At 26.4% G+C, this 15,727-nt stretch overlaps 1 protein-coding gene across 1 annotated transcript; it reads right to left on the bottom strand.

Moving 5' to 3' along the window:
- Positions 1-5,294: 5,294 nt before the first annotated feature.
- On the bottom strand, positions 5,295-6,657 carry LOC111037713 (pyroglutamyl-peptidase 1). Its single transcript, XM_022320436.1, has 3 exons — positions 6,252-6,657; positions 5,983-6,182; positions 5,295-5,863 (listed from the first exon to the last, which is right to left on the bottom strand). The coding sequence occupies exons 1-3, from the start codon at positions 6,453-6,455 to the stop codon at positions 5,704-5,706; spliced, it is 564 nt and encodes a 187-aa protein (XP_022176128.1). The 5' UTR covers positions 6,456-6,657; the 3' UTR covers positions 5,295-5,703.
- Between the last annotated feature and the right edge of the window lie 9,070 nt (positions 6,658-15,727).

Here is a 15,727-nt window from a genome sequence, read left to right on the forward strand (position 1 = left end):
ATCGCATAGAATTTGTGGTACAAACGGAGTAGTATGTAACTTTGTATGAATGCATCGATTCTTATGATTTTTTACCCACTATCAAACAACATTTTTTAAGAACTAAGATCAAAAAAGGAGAAGTAGATAACCACTCTGCTGTACAGTGCCAAGAGGTTATCCCTCTGCATTGAAGAATAATTAGTTCCTTAAAAATGTATGTATTAAATTTGAATTGAATTATAATTCATTACATAGGACAAAAAATAATTCTGAGCATAAAATCATTATTTTTCAATAAAATAGCTAATATTGTCTAAAATTTAACTTAAAATTGAAGTCAAAATATTTTTAAAATTGATTGTTGTGTACAGAAAATTCTAATATAAACATTTTAGTGAAAATGTCAGGTATCTACGGTTATTGGTTTTTGAGTTAAATTAAAAAAACAAAATTAATTTTGTCAAATACTGGCATTGCGTATAAAAATTTCAATTTTTCTTTAATTTTTTTTGTTTTTCCTGGTTATTTTGTGAAAACTAAACATCAGCTACTGTGAATTTTTACTTTTCACCCTTAAATTCTTACCAGAAACTGCCCCTCAAAGTGGAAAATTAAAGGCCGAAGCATTTTTACTAACTAATCATTAAATATTTTATCGTTCCGTTTGAAATCGAAAAAAAACTGTATAGGTATACGTCCAAGGTGTTGTAGAAAAATAAATATTCAAATTCGTAGTCCAAAAGGGTAAGAGATGCAATTAAAAAATGTTAACCATTTGAATTTTTCAAAAAAGGGTAATATTATAACATTTATGCAGTAAAAATACCACGAATCAAATTACAGATCACCTGTTTGGCTGTCCCAAATAATTAGTGTTACCTTAATTCGTTAATCGTGATCAGTGAACACTAATCACACTGTGTATATACATTCAACGCATCGGAGAGATGCGAGAACCTGTCATTATATTACTAAACAACGAAACAATATGGGCTTATTATGATTGGATATCATTCCCAGTATTGTGTATTTCCGATACAAAACTCCAATAACAGTATTCCCTGAAATTTAGAATTTAAATGTTTCGATTTTTCATTCGCACAATATTCTCAAAATTGTTTAGAATAATATATGATGAGGAGTATATTATGAGTCGTTAAGCAACCAATTAATGAATACTGGATATAGTGACATTAATAAGTTAAACTTTTAAAGTTAGGTTTTAGCGTGACGAACTATTAAAACATTTCTACGTATAGGTTGTAGGTACATTTATTTGAGTACACAAAATGTTTCAAGAAATCCGTGAGTATACATAATATATACATGAAGGTCCATTTATTTAAATGATTCGTTCAAACAATAATACATTTCATCACCCAACATTTCGACGTGGGTACAATAATGTTTAATATATAGGTAAATATGTATTCTACGTAACGTATACCGTATTCTGTATATTGTATACCTTCTTATATAAGTCTGATAAATATAATATTATAAGCAATTATATTTCTAGCAATTTCAGGGATTTCAAATATTTCGCAATTTAAAAGATATAAAAATTTTTATTTATCTAATATTTCTGTGGGTAAAAAAGAAAAGCGATAATTTTAAAATTCAGTTATTTGATTAATATATAGGTACATTAATTGTCAATTTTACAAATTATTTTAACATTTTTTTTTTTATAGATACACAAAAAATAATTCTATTATTTTATGAATTAAATATATTAATTTAAAAAAAATATGAGAAAGTTGCTTAGTAGTTAGTTGTATATTTACAGTAGGTGGTTTCGATTGTACCTCATCATTGAGTTAGTAATTATAATATATGAATTATTTATATGTTAAATTTGAATTCAATGATAAATTGCTGCATATATTATACAATAAACGTTTCTGATCGGATAAGATGAGTCAATCACTATTCCTAAAGATATTTCATAATTTATTTTCCAATTAGTAATACAGTAGGTAAAATTATTATGCCAAAAATACCACAAACATTAACCTATGTTATTAATTATTATAACATTTTTATATCATAGATTAATGCTAAAAACAATAAACATATAAGTCAATACCGACGTACCTACATATAGGTACTCTAGAAATGTATAGAATACTATGAGCCTATGATTGGATTGGTGGTATAATAAGCTAATATATGTAGTATCGGTACATGTTTTGAAAATGTCATTGTATAGAAAATAATAGTATACCCAAACGTTATGGCGACGAGTTTCACTAGTTTCTGTTCGTAGTCACTATAGTCGTACTCAGAACGATCAATATTGTTTGAAAAAAATAAAAATCATTTGATGAAAAACGCTGTATTGAGTAATTAATTTCGTAAATATTTGAACATTTAATGCTCAAAAAAATTTAATGTAGCTTTATAGAATACATTTTTTTTAATTTCAGTAATGACAAGTATGATGAAAACTTGAATTAAATTTTCAAGCCTCTAGTATTAAAACTAAAAATTGTTTGAATTTTAAATTATATTTATTAAAAAATGTACAAATGGTTGGGATTTTGACGAATTACGTCAGTCGTGTCTAGAAAATGCTTTTATAAAATATATTTGGAATGGTAAAACTTCAATAGTCTCTACGACTATTAATTTTTGAATTAAAAATTACAACAAAAAATTTTTTATTGTTTAATAGTTTTACCCTATTATTATGAAAAGTACTAGAGATTTTTCACTTTTGATCCTATTATAATGATCCAAAAGATCCACTTTGGTAAAGGAAACTGCAAAATTAAAGATTTTTTACTGTTTTAAAGAAGAAGTCAGACACACACACACACACACACACACACACAAAATAACACATATGTATATCTTTACGTGCCTACTTAATAATGGGTATAGTTTTTACTCGGTAAACTCGGTGTTGTAAGTATAGAAAATTAAAATTTGATTAAACTTAAGTTTTGAAACTCTTTTTGAGTGTTGTTGGCTTAATCAGAACTTTAGAAGTATGATGAAGTTTTTAGAATAGGCTATTAATAATATACAGCTGAATTGTTGGGAACAAAAGTAGTAAGAGTTGAAAAATAATTATATGATAAAAATTAATAAATTATGAATGATTTGAAGGCAGTTTATAATATGTACCTCATCATTGAATAAGTTTCTGTAATGGACGTGTTAAATTTTAATTCAAAATAAATCATTGCATACGAAAAACGATTCTGTTAGAGGAGACCGTGTGTCAACCACTATTTATAAGGATATTTAATAATTCATTTATATTAAGTGCATCCCTAACTGCAGAAATGGGTGTAAGTCCATTTCATTAATTTTGAATTTATCACCATTTTTCATTTAGCACACGTAAACACATAGTTTACTGCAGAGAAGAGACAAATTCGACTGTCCGAACATTTAGAAATAGCACTAGGAGATAACAGTTTACAATAAAAAGGATAATAATATGTCCATTAGATACATGTTTTGTCTCTCCTAAAAAGTTATTTTAAGTGAACTTATCCCTATTCTACAGATAGCAATTCTCTACAAGTAATTTATTTTTCTATTTGTAATACAGTATTACGGTATTTTGAAATAATTTTTTTCCAGAAATATTGCATAGTAATTACATGATACCATAGCTGACATAAGAAGGATTCGCACGGAATGTTACTACTTTAATTCAGTGTAGAAAAATTTAAGATATTTTTTAAGATTATCCCAACAAAAATAAAACTTGTTAAACATTTCACTGAATTGTCGTAATATACTCGCATAATATATACAGCATATAAGCAAAAGTTATAAAATATAAACTAGATCAAATTTGCTACTATAAACCACCCTCGACGTCGTTGATTTGTGTGCTGAAAAACCACAGAGAAATTTAACAAATGTTTTCAGTACAGACTACATACTGTATTCAGTGATTAATTGATATATATTTAGTTATACAGCACACACCATTTTTAGTTCTTTAATCATCTGAAAAAATTCGTAAGAAAATACAATACTAAAAATTAAAACCAACTACCATCAATATATTATACATTATGCCATTATACATTATTTTCCATAATTTCGTCCAGAATAATATTTGTGAAACGTTTGGTGTACCTATGTATTTTATATATTATAAGGATTTTTTCATACTATAATTGTTGAGGCCTAACCTAACCTAGGTACCTACTACCTACGACCTACCTGCTACCTATATAATAAATAGGTATGTATTGTCGTATTGATGAATTATTATATGATAATATGGTATTATCATCCCTTCTTGACCTTTTTTTCTGTACTATTGTAGATTTGTACAATTTTACGTATAATTATTGTAACCAATAACCACGGCAATACAAGTCGCAACAGACGAAAATTATAAAGTATATATTATAGTAAATCAAGAAGATATTCTATAAGAACATGTAGTATTGAATTGCATATTATGGGTAATCTACTATTGAAATTTAAATACTTAATTAGATAGTTTAATATTTTATATAAATTTGTTATATTTTCTATTTATGTCAGTTGTGGGGATTTGTGAAAGAAAAATGGTAAATATTACTAAATATTGGACTCAATAACTTACCTAGTTTATCAAAAAATAATCATTGTTCGACAAGTATTTATTTGGGAGCATTAAAAAAAAATGAAATATCTATGAACTATTATATTTTGAAGTAGAAAGATTAGGTAGGTATTCTCTTTTATCAATTAATTTTTGAAGTTTACATAAAATATTTAAAGTTATATTTATAAGTACTAAGTAATTTTATACAGAATTAAATTATGTTATCTGTATGCACAAATAGTACATTTTAATAAGGTAGTTTTTTGAGTATTTTTGCGTAATTTTTAAGAGGCACAAAACATTAAAATACCTAAATTAATTTAATATTGGCAGTACTAGACAACTAGAGACCTCTCCCTTCTTACTAGAATGACTTTTGTTTTTTATATATCTTTATTTTATTAATTCAATGCAAGTTAATTAAAATCAATAATTGTACTGTAGTTTGTAATAGCATTTAATATAGATTAAAAAATATATTAGTATATTTGATCAATAGATAGTAACATATTTTGTTTCTGACCTATCATAATAACCAAACAAAATATATAATATTTTTTCAATATCTAACTTGTATTTGTAAAGATCATATAATAAAACAAAATAAAAATAAAATCAACTCAAATTTTTTGATAGATTTATTTTTTAAATTAAATTATTTTTCTCTGGCTATATACTAGGATAACTAGTAGTAATGCTTATCGGCGAGTTGCCCCTAAATGCACTAATAAGTATAAATAAACAAAAATTAAAATTAATAATTTGTTCTTTAATTACATAAAAGACATATGTACATTAATAATCATATAGATAAGCAGTAAGCACCTATACTGATTAATCATTTGTAAAGAGTTATATATCATTCTAATGTTTATATATTAGATTAAATATTTGAATGCTTACAAATAACTTAATTTAATACCACTATAGAATTCATACTTCATATAATCACCATATACAGCCACTTATTGAAATGATTGTCTCAAAATTTGTATTAATAGTCACAAGATTAAAAATGTAAAAAAATATCAAGATAAACAACATAGGTAAAAATAATTACTATAATACGGAAAAAATTACCACAAATTGTATGAATGTATTATAAATATATACCTTATAAATATCATATTACTTAAAAGTAGGAATATTTTATCAAATCATATTGTAACTTGTTCCAATAATTTTTTAATAACACATTTAAGTTTTTCAGCTAGTTTCTGAGCTGTATTATCTTGGTCCAATTGTGGCACATGAATAAATATAGTCTGATCTTTATTAATACATAGTGACTTATAATAAATGTACTCGCACAAATACCTGTATAATACATATTATAATAGCATTGATTATAAATAGTATATAATCAATAACAATAACAATAGGCACCTATAAATGAAAATTAAGAAAAACTATAAATGCTCTTGGCCCATAAATACCTTCCTGCATCTCGAGACGTGCATATATCTAATTCATCAGTGCATTCCATTTTCAAGCCAGTTGCAATTACATTATTAATTAAACACTTATCATCAGGACCGTTCCCGTGAATATCCATACTACAATAACCATGCCCATTAGCGACCAACTCAACAGTCAACATTTTAGCCGAGTGCGATACACCCAAATGAACCATTAGCTAAAATTGATATATTAGATTCTAAATTTATACTAATAACCTATTATATTTCTTAGATTGAAAACTTACTGCAGGTTCATGTTGAACCCAGAGTGTCGGCACAATCTGATCAACATCTTTGTAAGATACAGGAATATTGATTGTGACCAAATTTATGTTTAATTCTTCAGCAATGCCCGTTTCCGGTAATACTTGAGCTACCTCCCAACTTGCATTCACTGTATAGTCTTGGAAAAGTCCAAAACCAGTGACAACTACCGTTTTTAGAGTCATAATTTTCTAATTAATTGTATAATAATGTTATATATTAAATAACAGTTTGAAATATAATTTATATTTTTATTTTACTACTAAGTAATAGCAAATACTAAAAATGAATAGTATTTGGTAATAATATCAACTCCTGACCTAATAAATTATTAAATTAAAATATTATCAAACATTGTCAATATTAAATAATAATATTATTTTAATTTTTGTCAATTTTTTAATTTACTTGATAAGGAAGTGATAACATTATTGATTCAAGGAGAATATAAACACGAACTCCTTCATAAACAGTGGGGGTCATTGTCTACAACTTACTATGGGATATATTATTCAACAATCTATTATCAATATTATAGCAGGGGACGTCTTGATGTCTTGTCTTAATATCCCCGAAAAATGTAAGGGTACCTATTTAAAAAAGATGGGATGAGAAGTTGAGCTGTAAAATTCACATTTGATGTTATCTTTAGCATTTTTTGACAGTGTTGTCGTGGGTTTTTTATTACGTTTAAAGAAATCAGAAATTTAACAAAAAACTGTAAAATATTAAATACTAATACAATTTTTAAAGTCTTTCTATAGTTCTCTGTGCATAGTCCCAAAAATATAACAAAACAAAAGGAGCCTCGTTTTAAATCAGTTTTTCATGATTGAAAAATAAACGTTACTTAAAAATGATTTTATATTTTAATAATAATAGGTATAGATATTTAATAGGTATACCTATACAATCTAGTCTTTACAATTTTTCAATAGATTAGAATCAGTAATCACATATTATTAGTATAAGCCAACACGGCTATTTAAATTATTTTTTATTTATGTTCGTCGTTCGTGATTTCCTTGTATTGTACCTAATTTATGTCGATAATTATATAATTGAGGAATATGATCTATGGAGAACAAATTATTGAAGGTGACATATCTAGACATCTATATGTACATTACATATTTATACAATTATAGGTACTATGTATAGGTACACACTACACATATACAAAGCAACACCATACAAAAAAATTGAATAAATCGATATGTGTATCGTATACGCTGCAGCATATATCTATGTTATGTAGGTACCTACTACCTATACCCTCATGCGTTAGGAGTATGAGTATATATATGTATAATGTGTAAGGATATCCTAATTTAATGTATACATATTATGGATATACAAATACAAATGTAAACAAGTTCAGTCACGACTTTCTGAGATAAATTTATAATTTTATTTTAGTATCTAAGGATAATTGTCAATGGTGTAGTTATAGGGTGTAATGGGGCGATGAGGATATAATATCCAACAGAACTTTTGGATTCTGAGGGCAGCGATGAATGCATTGTTAGGTGCAATAATCATGTGTTTTTTTATGTCTGAGAATACAAATTGTACTACTTCATTATTATGATTTAAGTAATTTATTTTACTATGAGGCACTAGTGCTAGGTGTACATTATTACAGTAGGTTAAATTAATTTTAGCAAACAAAAAAATACATCTAAAAATGTCATTGTATGTATAAAGTAAAAAATATAATAATATACACTAAAGTTTCAAGTACCCCCAAATAATTTTTTTAATTACAACAAAATAACTAAAAATTTTATTCTTGGTTTTAAATTTTAATATATAATTTCATCCAAATTCGAACTTAAAATATATGTAAAAAAAAATTGTGTTTATATATGTTTTAGATTTTTTGGTTACAGTGTGAACTATTTATGAGAATCTTTGTTTATGATTTTCAATCCTTAGCAATATATGTCTATATGGTGTTATGAAATTCATATAGATTTAATACCATTTTTTAATAATTTATAAAAATATAGCTGACAGTATTAATTTTCTAATATTTAAAAAATGTATGAATTTTATTCATTGAATGTACAAATAATTGCCTTTGTTGGAAATTGTAATTCAAATAATTAATAAACAACAACAACGTTTAATAAGTGACTAATTAATTTTATTGAAACGAAGTGCGCTGTAGGCACTTATCCTCATTCCTCACCAGTTTAGTGTAATGTTGTCTCGATCCATTGTCCCAAAGTTACGAGGGAAGAGTCCTAATCAACGTCAACATTAAATTTATCTTAATAAGCCCTTTTAAATTAATAGTTGGAGGCGACCGGAAGTAATTGATAACAGGATAATTTCAAGATAAAAATTGTAAATAATAACTTTAGTAATTATTATTTAGTTGTATGTTGTCATGATCAAAACATTTGTATGCAATATAGTTGCAGGATAATAATAAGCAATTGTGTGTCCAAATATTTAGTACGTAAGTATAACCTATACAATATGAGTTCCTATATTTTTTTTAAATATTTTTTTATTATTTAAAGTAAGGCTTAAACATTATTGGTTATTAGCCTACAGTTGTTTTTACACATTATACCTATTCAAATATAATAATATCTATACATAATATTAATGTATCATTATTATCAGTTAGGTATGTATAGGTATAAAATCAAGGTTCAATTAATAAGAACAGATTTTTCCATATACCTCCTACTTACCAATTATAAATCATTAAAAATATATACTATAGTTAAATTATTTTCCACGCCAGAAAAGAGTTCAAACTTTTACCAGCCCAGTCGGTTGTCGGAGGCTTGTACATATTCACGTAGATTCCTTACCTGGAACATAAAAGAAAATATAGGGTTGTGCCTGAGATTTGAATGAGGTTCCATTTTAAGTAGTTTTTGACTTAAATATCAATACCCTATTTAATATTTACTGTGGAAAGTTATGACCCCGATAGAGTACGTAACCTAAAATTATATCTCTTTTCACGAGTCATGGTTCATTTGTCTTGGTCGTATGTATTTGTTTAATGGATAACAAAATATAACAAATAACAAATACGTCTTCACTTTTTATGTTCTTCACCTAAGATTCAACATATTTAATAGTATAATACATAAGCTTTAGCTTAGCTAATTTTTTCCCTTCACATTTAACTGCATAATTCGAATTAGATCCTCCGTTAAGAAACCTTGAAAAGGACTGTTTTTATCAGTATGTAGTTTATATGCTTGCATATTTTGGTGGGAGATGCTCAAAGCACTGTCCGATAACTAAGGTTCCGTATATTTTAGCAGTTTAGCAGTTTAGCAGATCAATAAAATTAAATGTTCTCAATCGTTGCCATTGTGAACTGCGAGGGAGTGTATAGGCCATACGGGGCACACCCCAGCAATATCTTGGAATTAAAAATGTATAGTGTATTATTTAGCTGCATCAACATTTGTTGTTGAAACTCAAATAAAATAAATTATTTTATGAACATGTATTAAATAATTAAATACATACATCTGCATGTCTACATGCCTACATTTATCTTGCACATACATTACAGTATTACACAACAAACATTTATACATATATAAGTTCTTGTTATGATCAAAGACACTATTGTGTACTGTATTTTAAATTATAATTCTATAGGTAATCTGGCAATACTCAGTAAGTACCTAACTATTATTATTATTATTATTATTATTATTATTATTATGGACAACTTCCTGTTATAAGAATGTGACAAACAAAAACAATTATACATACGAATGGGCCATGTTAAAAATTGTAGAAAAAAAAGTGGTCAAAAAGTTGTTGTTACTTTTGTATTTATCAAATGAAAATAATCTTTGGCAAGATATCTATACACTATAATACTTTAAGGAGGTAATTTTTTAATAAACTTGCGAAAGGAAAAACTATGAAAAAATGAAGAATTTTACATATAACTGTTTTTAACGTCATAATATATTTTGTAATAACTTGACAATTAATCTTACATGTCTTGAAATGTTTACACGTAGGTAAAGAAAGTACAAACCCTATACCTAACTAAAAAATAATCGAAATCGAAAATTAAACAGCATCAATCTACATGCCGTATAAATGTATAATATTGAAAGTGATTGATTAATATGTTTATAATTCCACCAATAGCTTTTTTTTTTTAATATTACCGCATTTTAAATGGAAACTACCGGATTAGTGTCTAATGAAGTGTCGATTATGGGGTGTACATGCATTTGCACGTTATCCGGAATTGTTAATCGAAAATAATTTTTTTCTTAATTTATGTTTTTAAACTTCTAATATACTAATATTATTGTCCATTGAAATGTGTTTTTGTAGGTATTGTAAATTATTTTTCATACGAAACTTTTACATAGCACAATTTATTTACACAACTATACATTTACATTGTAAATTGTAATATACATGATTGGTGGAAGTTGGGAAAAATATCCACACCAATTTCATATATATGTTTTAGACTTAAGTCAAAGTATTGGAGACATCTTTTTTGTTTTAAATGTATTTTTATATTATAATACAGTTAAACTTATGCCAACATTACTTTATATAACTGTACAATAAATTGAAGAAATATCCTAAGCTCTTTTTTTATTATCATCAAGACATGGCAACCATTGAGTTTACAAATATCTAATCGATTACGTACATATTGTCTACTTCTTCTAAATATTGATATTAAATTTTGGTTTGAAGATTGGTGGCTTTCCTGAGCTATTAATAAACTAACAAATATAAATAGTTCTCCTTGGAATTTTTCAAGATCATTATATTGTTATAACAATGGACATTGGTTATATTGATTATTAGTCAAATATTATCAGGTACCTAGCCTGCCTGGTTATATTGATTATTAGTCAAATATTATCAGGTACATAGCTTATTCTTGCCTCCTTTAGTAAATAATTTTACACTCTTATAACGACTATATGCGCTCATTTTTTTTTATTGTTTTGTTTTTCAAGCTTGTTAATTTTATTTTGGTGTAAGAGTATAGATATTTTAAAAGTCATGTACTTGTGTCATTAGATAAAATGTAAAAAATTAGGCACATCAAATCTTACAAAAATAAATATGTAAATGATGTTTTAAATTGCAATACTTAATATATTTCAAATTAATTTTTAATACATGATTTAAAAACTGCTTAATGCGGTAATTATTAATTGCCTTCAATTTGAAAAAAAAAATGTTACATTAATTCATAAATTATGATTATTTTACATTTAAGTACAAACATCATACTTAAGCAGCTACATATTAGTGACGATTATTAGCAATATTACAAGTTTTGGTTAGAAATTAAAATATAGGTTAGACGAAAGTTGGGATTGCATGTGAAATACTATTATATTTGGCAAAACGATTTTATACGATTCGTCGATTCATGAAACATTTCCAAAATAAAAGTTACAAAAAGAAATAAAATCATTTTTAGTTCATAATTTAGGTCTTTAGGTACCTATAGTAACTTGTATTATATTCTATAAATCCATAACTATTATCTACCAACTGAAGCTAGCCCTTTTGCCAATTTCCCTTATAAAAAAAATGGTAGTTTTTACATGTAGGTAAATTGTTGAAAAGTTCAAAAATGTTTGTGAAGAATACTCCAGAGAAGGATTTCTAACTTTCAACTTATAAATTGTAGTCAGTTGGCTTACTTTATGCACCTGCATTTTTAGTTAAGTTTCCAAGTTTTTTTCTACAATCGTGGGACTTGCAGCCGACTATATTATATTATTACAGTGGCGTAGCCAGGGGGGAGGCTGAGGGGGCTGCAGCCCCCTTCGAAATGTTAATAAAATTAAAAAATTATTTTAACGGTCTATGGTATTCGATCAAAAACTAAACCACCGCTGTGTAAAAAATTGATCAGCCCCCCTCGAAAAAAAATCCTGGCTACGCCACTGTATTATTATGAATATGTATGCTACTCGTAAGACGTAAGTAGGTATATAATATGACGTATAAGCGTACAGACATATATAGTACTATTAAGTATTAATGTTTATAAAATCAAAAATAGTCAAAAATATTTTAGAAATAAGTGTATACATGATACGAGTCTACTTTTTAAAGTTCATCATATAGCATAAATACATAATACTCATAATAATATAATACATTTAATATATTGTTATATAAATATATCCTGTTATAGGTACTAATTCTTGTTTTGTACATAACAAATGTAAAATAAACTGACTTGTGTTCATTTAAAGTATATTTTTAGGAAATCGTTAAAAACACATTTTAAGGCTAAAAATATCTTTATTTGGTCTACCAACATAACTATATATTAGTATAAAATGTATAATTGTATACTATATATATTGCATACACAATATGCACTAGAACTGACGGAAGGGTAAAATACTTGGCTTTTCGATATTCAGAGCAATTATATTTTATTTTGTCGTTTTAATGATGCTGTACAGTTGGAGTTTAAGGTGTTTCGTTGACCATCATTATGGTATATTATCGTGCTATTCGTGCAATATATCATTATTTATATTATTATACCTATAGGTTTTACATTTTTGCTTAACCTACAATGTACATATTTCTGAACGAAAATATAAAAATATATTTAAAGAACGATTATAAAAATAAATCTCAATACCTACTTTTATTTGAGGCGTATTGTAGTTGTAGCTATTACTTACTTACTGCAGTAACTCATCTCAACTTAATATAACCCACTAATTTGGTGTCTAAAAAAACATTTCACTCGTCTTACTCGGCGTAAATGGAGTGGTAATGATTTTTGGTTTACGTATATTGTATATCTACATAATATACGGCAGTGTAGTAACTACTATGGTAGTTTGGTAAATGTGTGCCGGCAAATTAGTCGCGAGTACAATAAGAATAATTTCAACCTGCGGCATCTGCGGACAGCACATATAAATATTCAACGAAATTACTAAAATGAGTGTAATATTATAATGGCAGTGTACACAGCTATATTAGCTACAGCATCTAATTTTTTCTTGAACGGGCTACTTTGGCTGTAATAGATTTGATTTATACCTCTAATAGATGAGGCAGTATCATAAACAATACTTACAAGTTGCAGTTTTGTTGTATGCGTCGGCCACTCTATTTAGCACTACACCTGAAACGAGCCAAATTAGGTCAAAACGAAATGTCCGAGCGAAACCCTAAAAGTTCTAGGTGTGGTTCAAATTTAAATCATGCGGTCAAATCTATAATAAACATTTTCCCATGCATAATTTTTACACTCTAGACATCATAATCTTTGTTATTTTAACACACAGAAAACAATGATACATATTTTAACGTGTACAATGCTGTAGGTCAGTATTGACTAAAATATTCTAAAACTCATTTACTTGTAGATCCTATGATACATGTATATAAGTATGATTAAACTCTTGTTAAAATGCGCACATGTTGTAATCATTTTAAAGATTAAAGTCGTATAAAATATATAATTATATATCAACAACTGTCTACGTATACTTTAAAAGGTATCTTTCAAATATTTTTTTTCTTGATTTAAATTAAAATTTAAAAATTTAAAAATATTATCATTCTAATTTCTATTCATAAGAAAATCAACTATAATAATTGTAAAAAAAATTCAAAATAGATAAGTCGTCTTCCGTATAGGTATATAAAAAGTATCCAGGTATACTTTAAATAATTATTAAAACAACAAAATGATACGAAGTTCGTTTGAAATGACATAATTTTTTTTTAAATCATTTATTATGATGTATATTATAATTGATTTATCAAATAGAAAGAAGATTATGACGTATTGTATAAAATTGGGTCACAATATTTTGAAATATATAATTTAAATAATTTAAGAACATATTGATATTGATATGTTGGTAAAACAATGACTAATGAATTTAAACATTTATCTCAATTTTATAAAATAGTTCATTATTCATCAATCATCATTATTTAACATAAAGTATATTTTCAAATTTTTGTGTTTAGTTTATCATAAAATAAATGTTTTCCCTCAATTTAGAGCCTCGAATATTCAGCAGAGGATCCAAAAGTTATTCAAGAAGAGGGGCTGTTAGTTTTCAAACTATATGAAGCTATAAAATGTTTCAACTGGATATCCCCCCCCCACCAAAAAAAAACAACTACTAGTCTTGATTTATTAATATTCATAATGCTGTCAATAATATATCATATAACTTAAAAATTGTAATAAAAAAAGGTGTACACAATTAACATAGTTTTACTTTACCTACCTATTCAAAAATTACAATATTAAATCGATTCAATATTTTTTTATTTAGAATTTGACCCATATTGTATCGTTCACTACTGCTATTTTTGTCCTAAGTCAAGCACTGAGAATATTATAATAATATTAGGTATTTTAGTTTATATACTCAATATTCCCTGTATTATATAGGTACTTCTACAATAAGCATGGTGATTCACAAAGCATGCTCACTCAGTCACTTTCATTGTTATTATTTGTCTTTAATTATGAACTTATTCAAATTCTGATTTTTGTAATTTTTAAGTATATTTAACGATCATTTTTTTGATTATAAATGGTTGCCATTGGACATTGGTTGCAGATTATAATAGTAATAGTAGAAATAAGTATTTTTTTTTGTATATAATTGGTTATACCATTGGTTACTCGGAAAGATCGGGTACAAACATGCATCAATAAATCGTCGCGTTTACATGGCAACGATTAAAGAAACTATATACCTTAAAACCAAATGTATGTTTATAGCTTATATTATATTGAAAACTATTCAATTGATTTTTAAGAAAATCTTAGAGATTTTTGGAGATATCAGAAAAGTTTAAAAAGTGAGTAGCTCAAGTAACTATACGCTAAAAAGTATACCAAGTGCTAAACGCGCGACTTGCAGTTACCAATATAGGTTGAATTATTATTTATTTCACAAAACCAAATAATTAGGTATTATACAATGATGACTGACACTGATTTGTCCACTTGGACTGAGCCACTGAGGTATACTAAAACTGAGATTCACTCAAACCGAGCTATGATATAGCGTATACACTATATAGTGTTTTTCGAAAAAAACTTGCAAGTCAGCTAGTATTAGAAATATAGAAAGAACATTTTTAATGAATTTTTAATTTCTTAATAATTTGTAAATTATTGAGATTTTGATGATTCTTGTAAAAATTCTAAGTTAAAACGCATGTACAAAAATATTGTAACAACGTATATTTATGATACTTTTGAGTGGATGATTAATGTGCTGATCTTACAATGATGTATGTTTTTTATTTTTATTTTTTTTTGTATCTGTCATCACGATTTTGAACAGTAAAAGTGTTTCGGTTTTCTTCAACTCCATTTTTTATGGTAGGCATGAATCTAATTAGTACTTTGGTGTTTGGAAGGTCAAAAGTAAAAATTCATTATAGTTTTCAAAAGTGGTAG

This window comes from Myzus persicae, unplaced genomic scaffold (genome assembly GCF_001856785.1).
Source record: "Myzus persicae strain clone G006 unplaced genomic scaffold, MPER_G0061.0, whole genome shotgun sequence".
Lineage (NCBI taxonomy): Eukaryota > Metazoa > Arthropoda > Insecta > Hemiptera > Aphididae > Myzus > Myzus persicae.

Bases quoted from the DNA above. Each gene is read 5' to 3' on its own strand.
- LOC111037713 (XM_022320436.1), bottom strand. From the start codon at position 6,455: ATGACTCTAAAAACGGTAGTTGTCACTGGTTTTGGACTTTTCCAAGAC. The intron at 6,183-6,251 runs GTAAGTTTTCAA...TATCAATTTTAG, and splicing joins GGGTTCAACATGAACCTGCA to CTAATGGTTCATTTGGGTGT. The intron at 5,864-5,982 runs GTATTTATGGGC...TGTATTATACAG, and splicing joins ACGTCTCGAGATGCAGGAAG to GTATTTGTGCGAGTACATTT.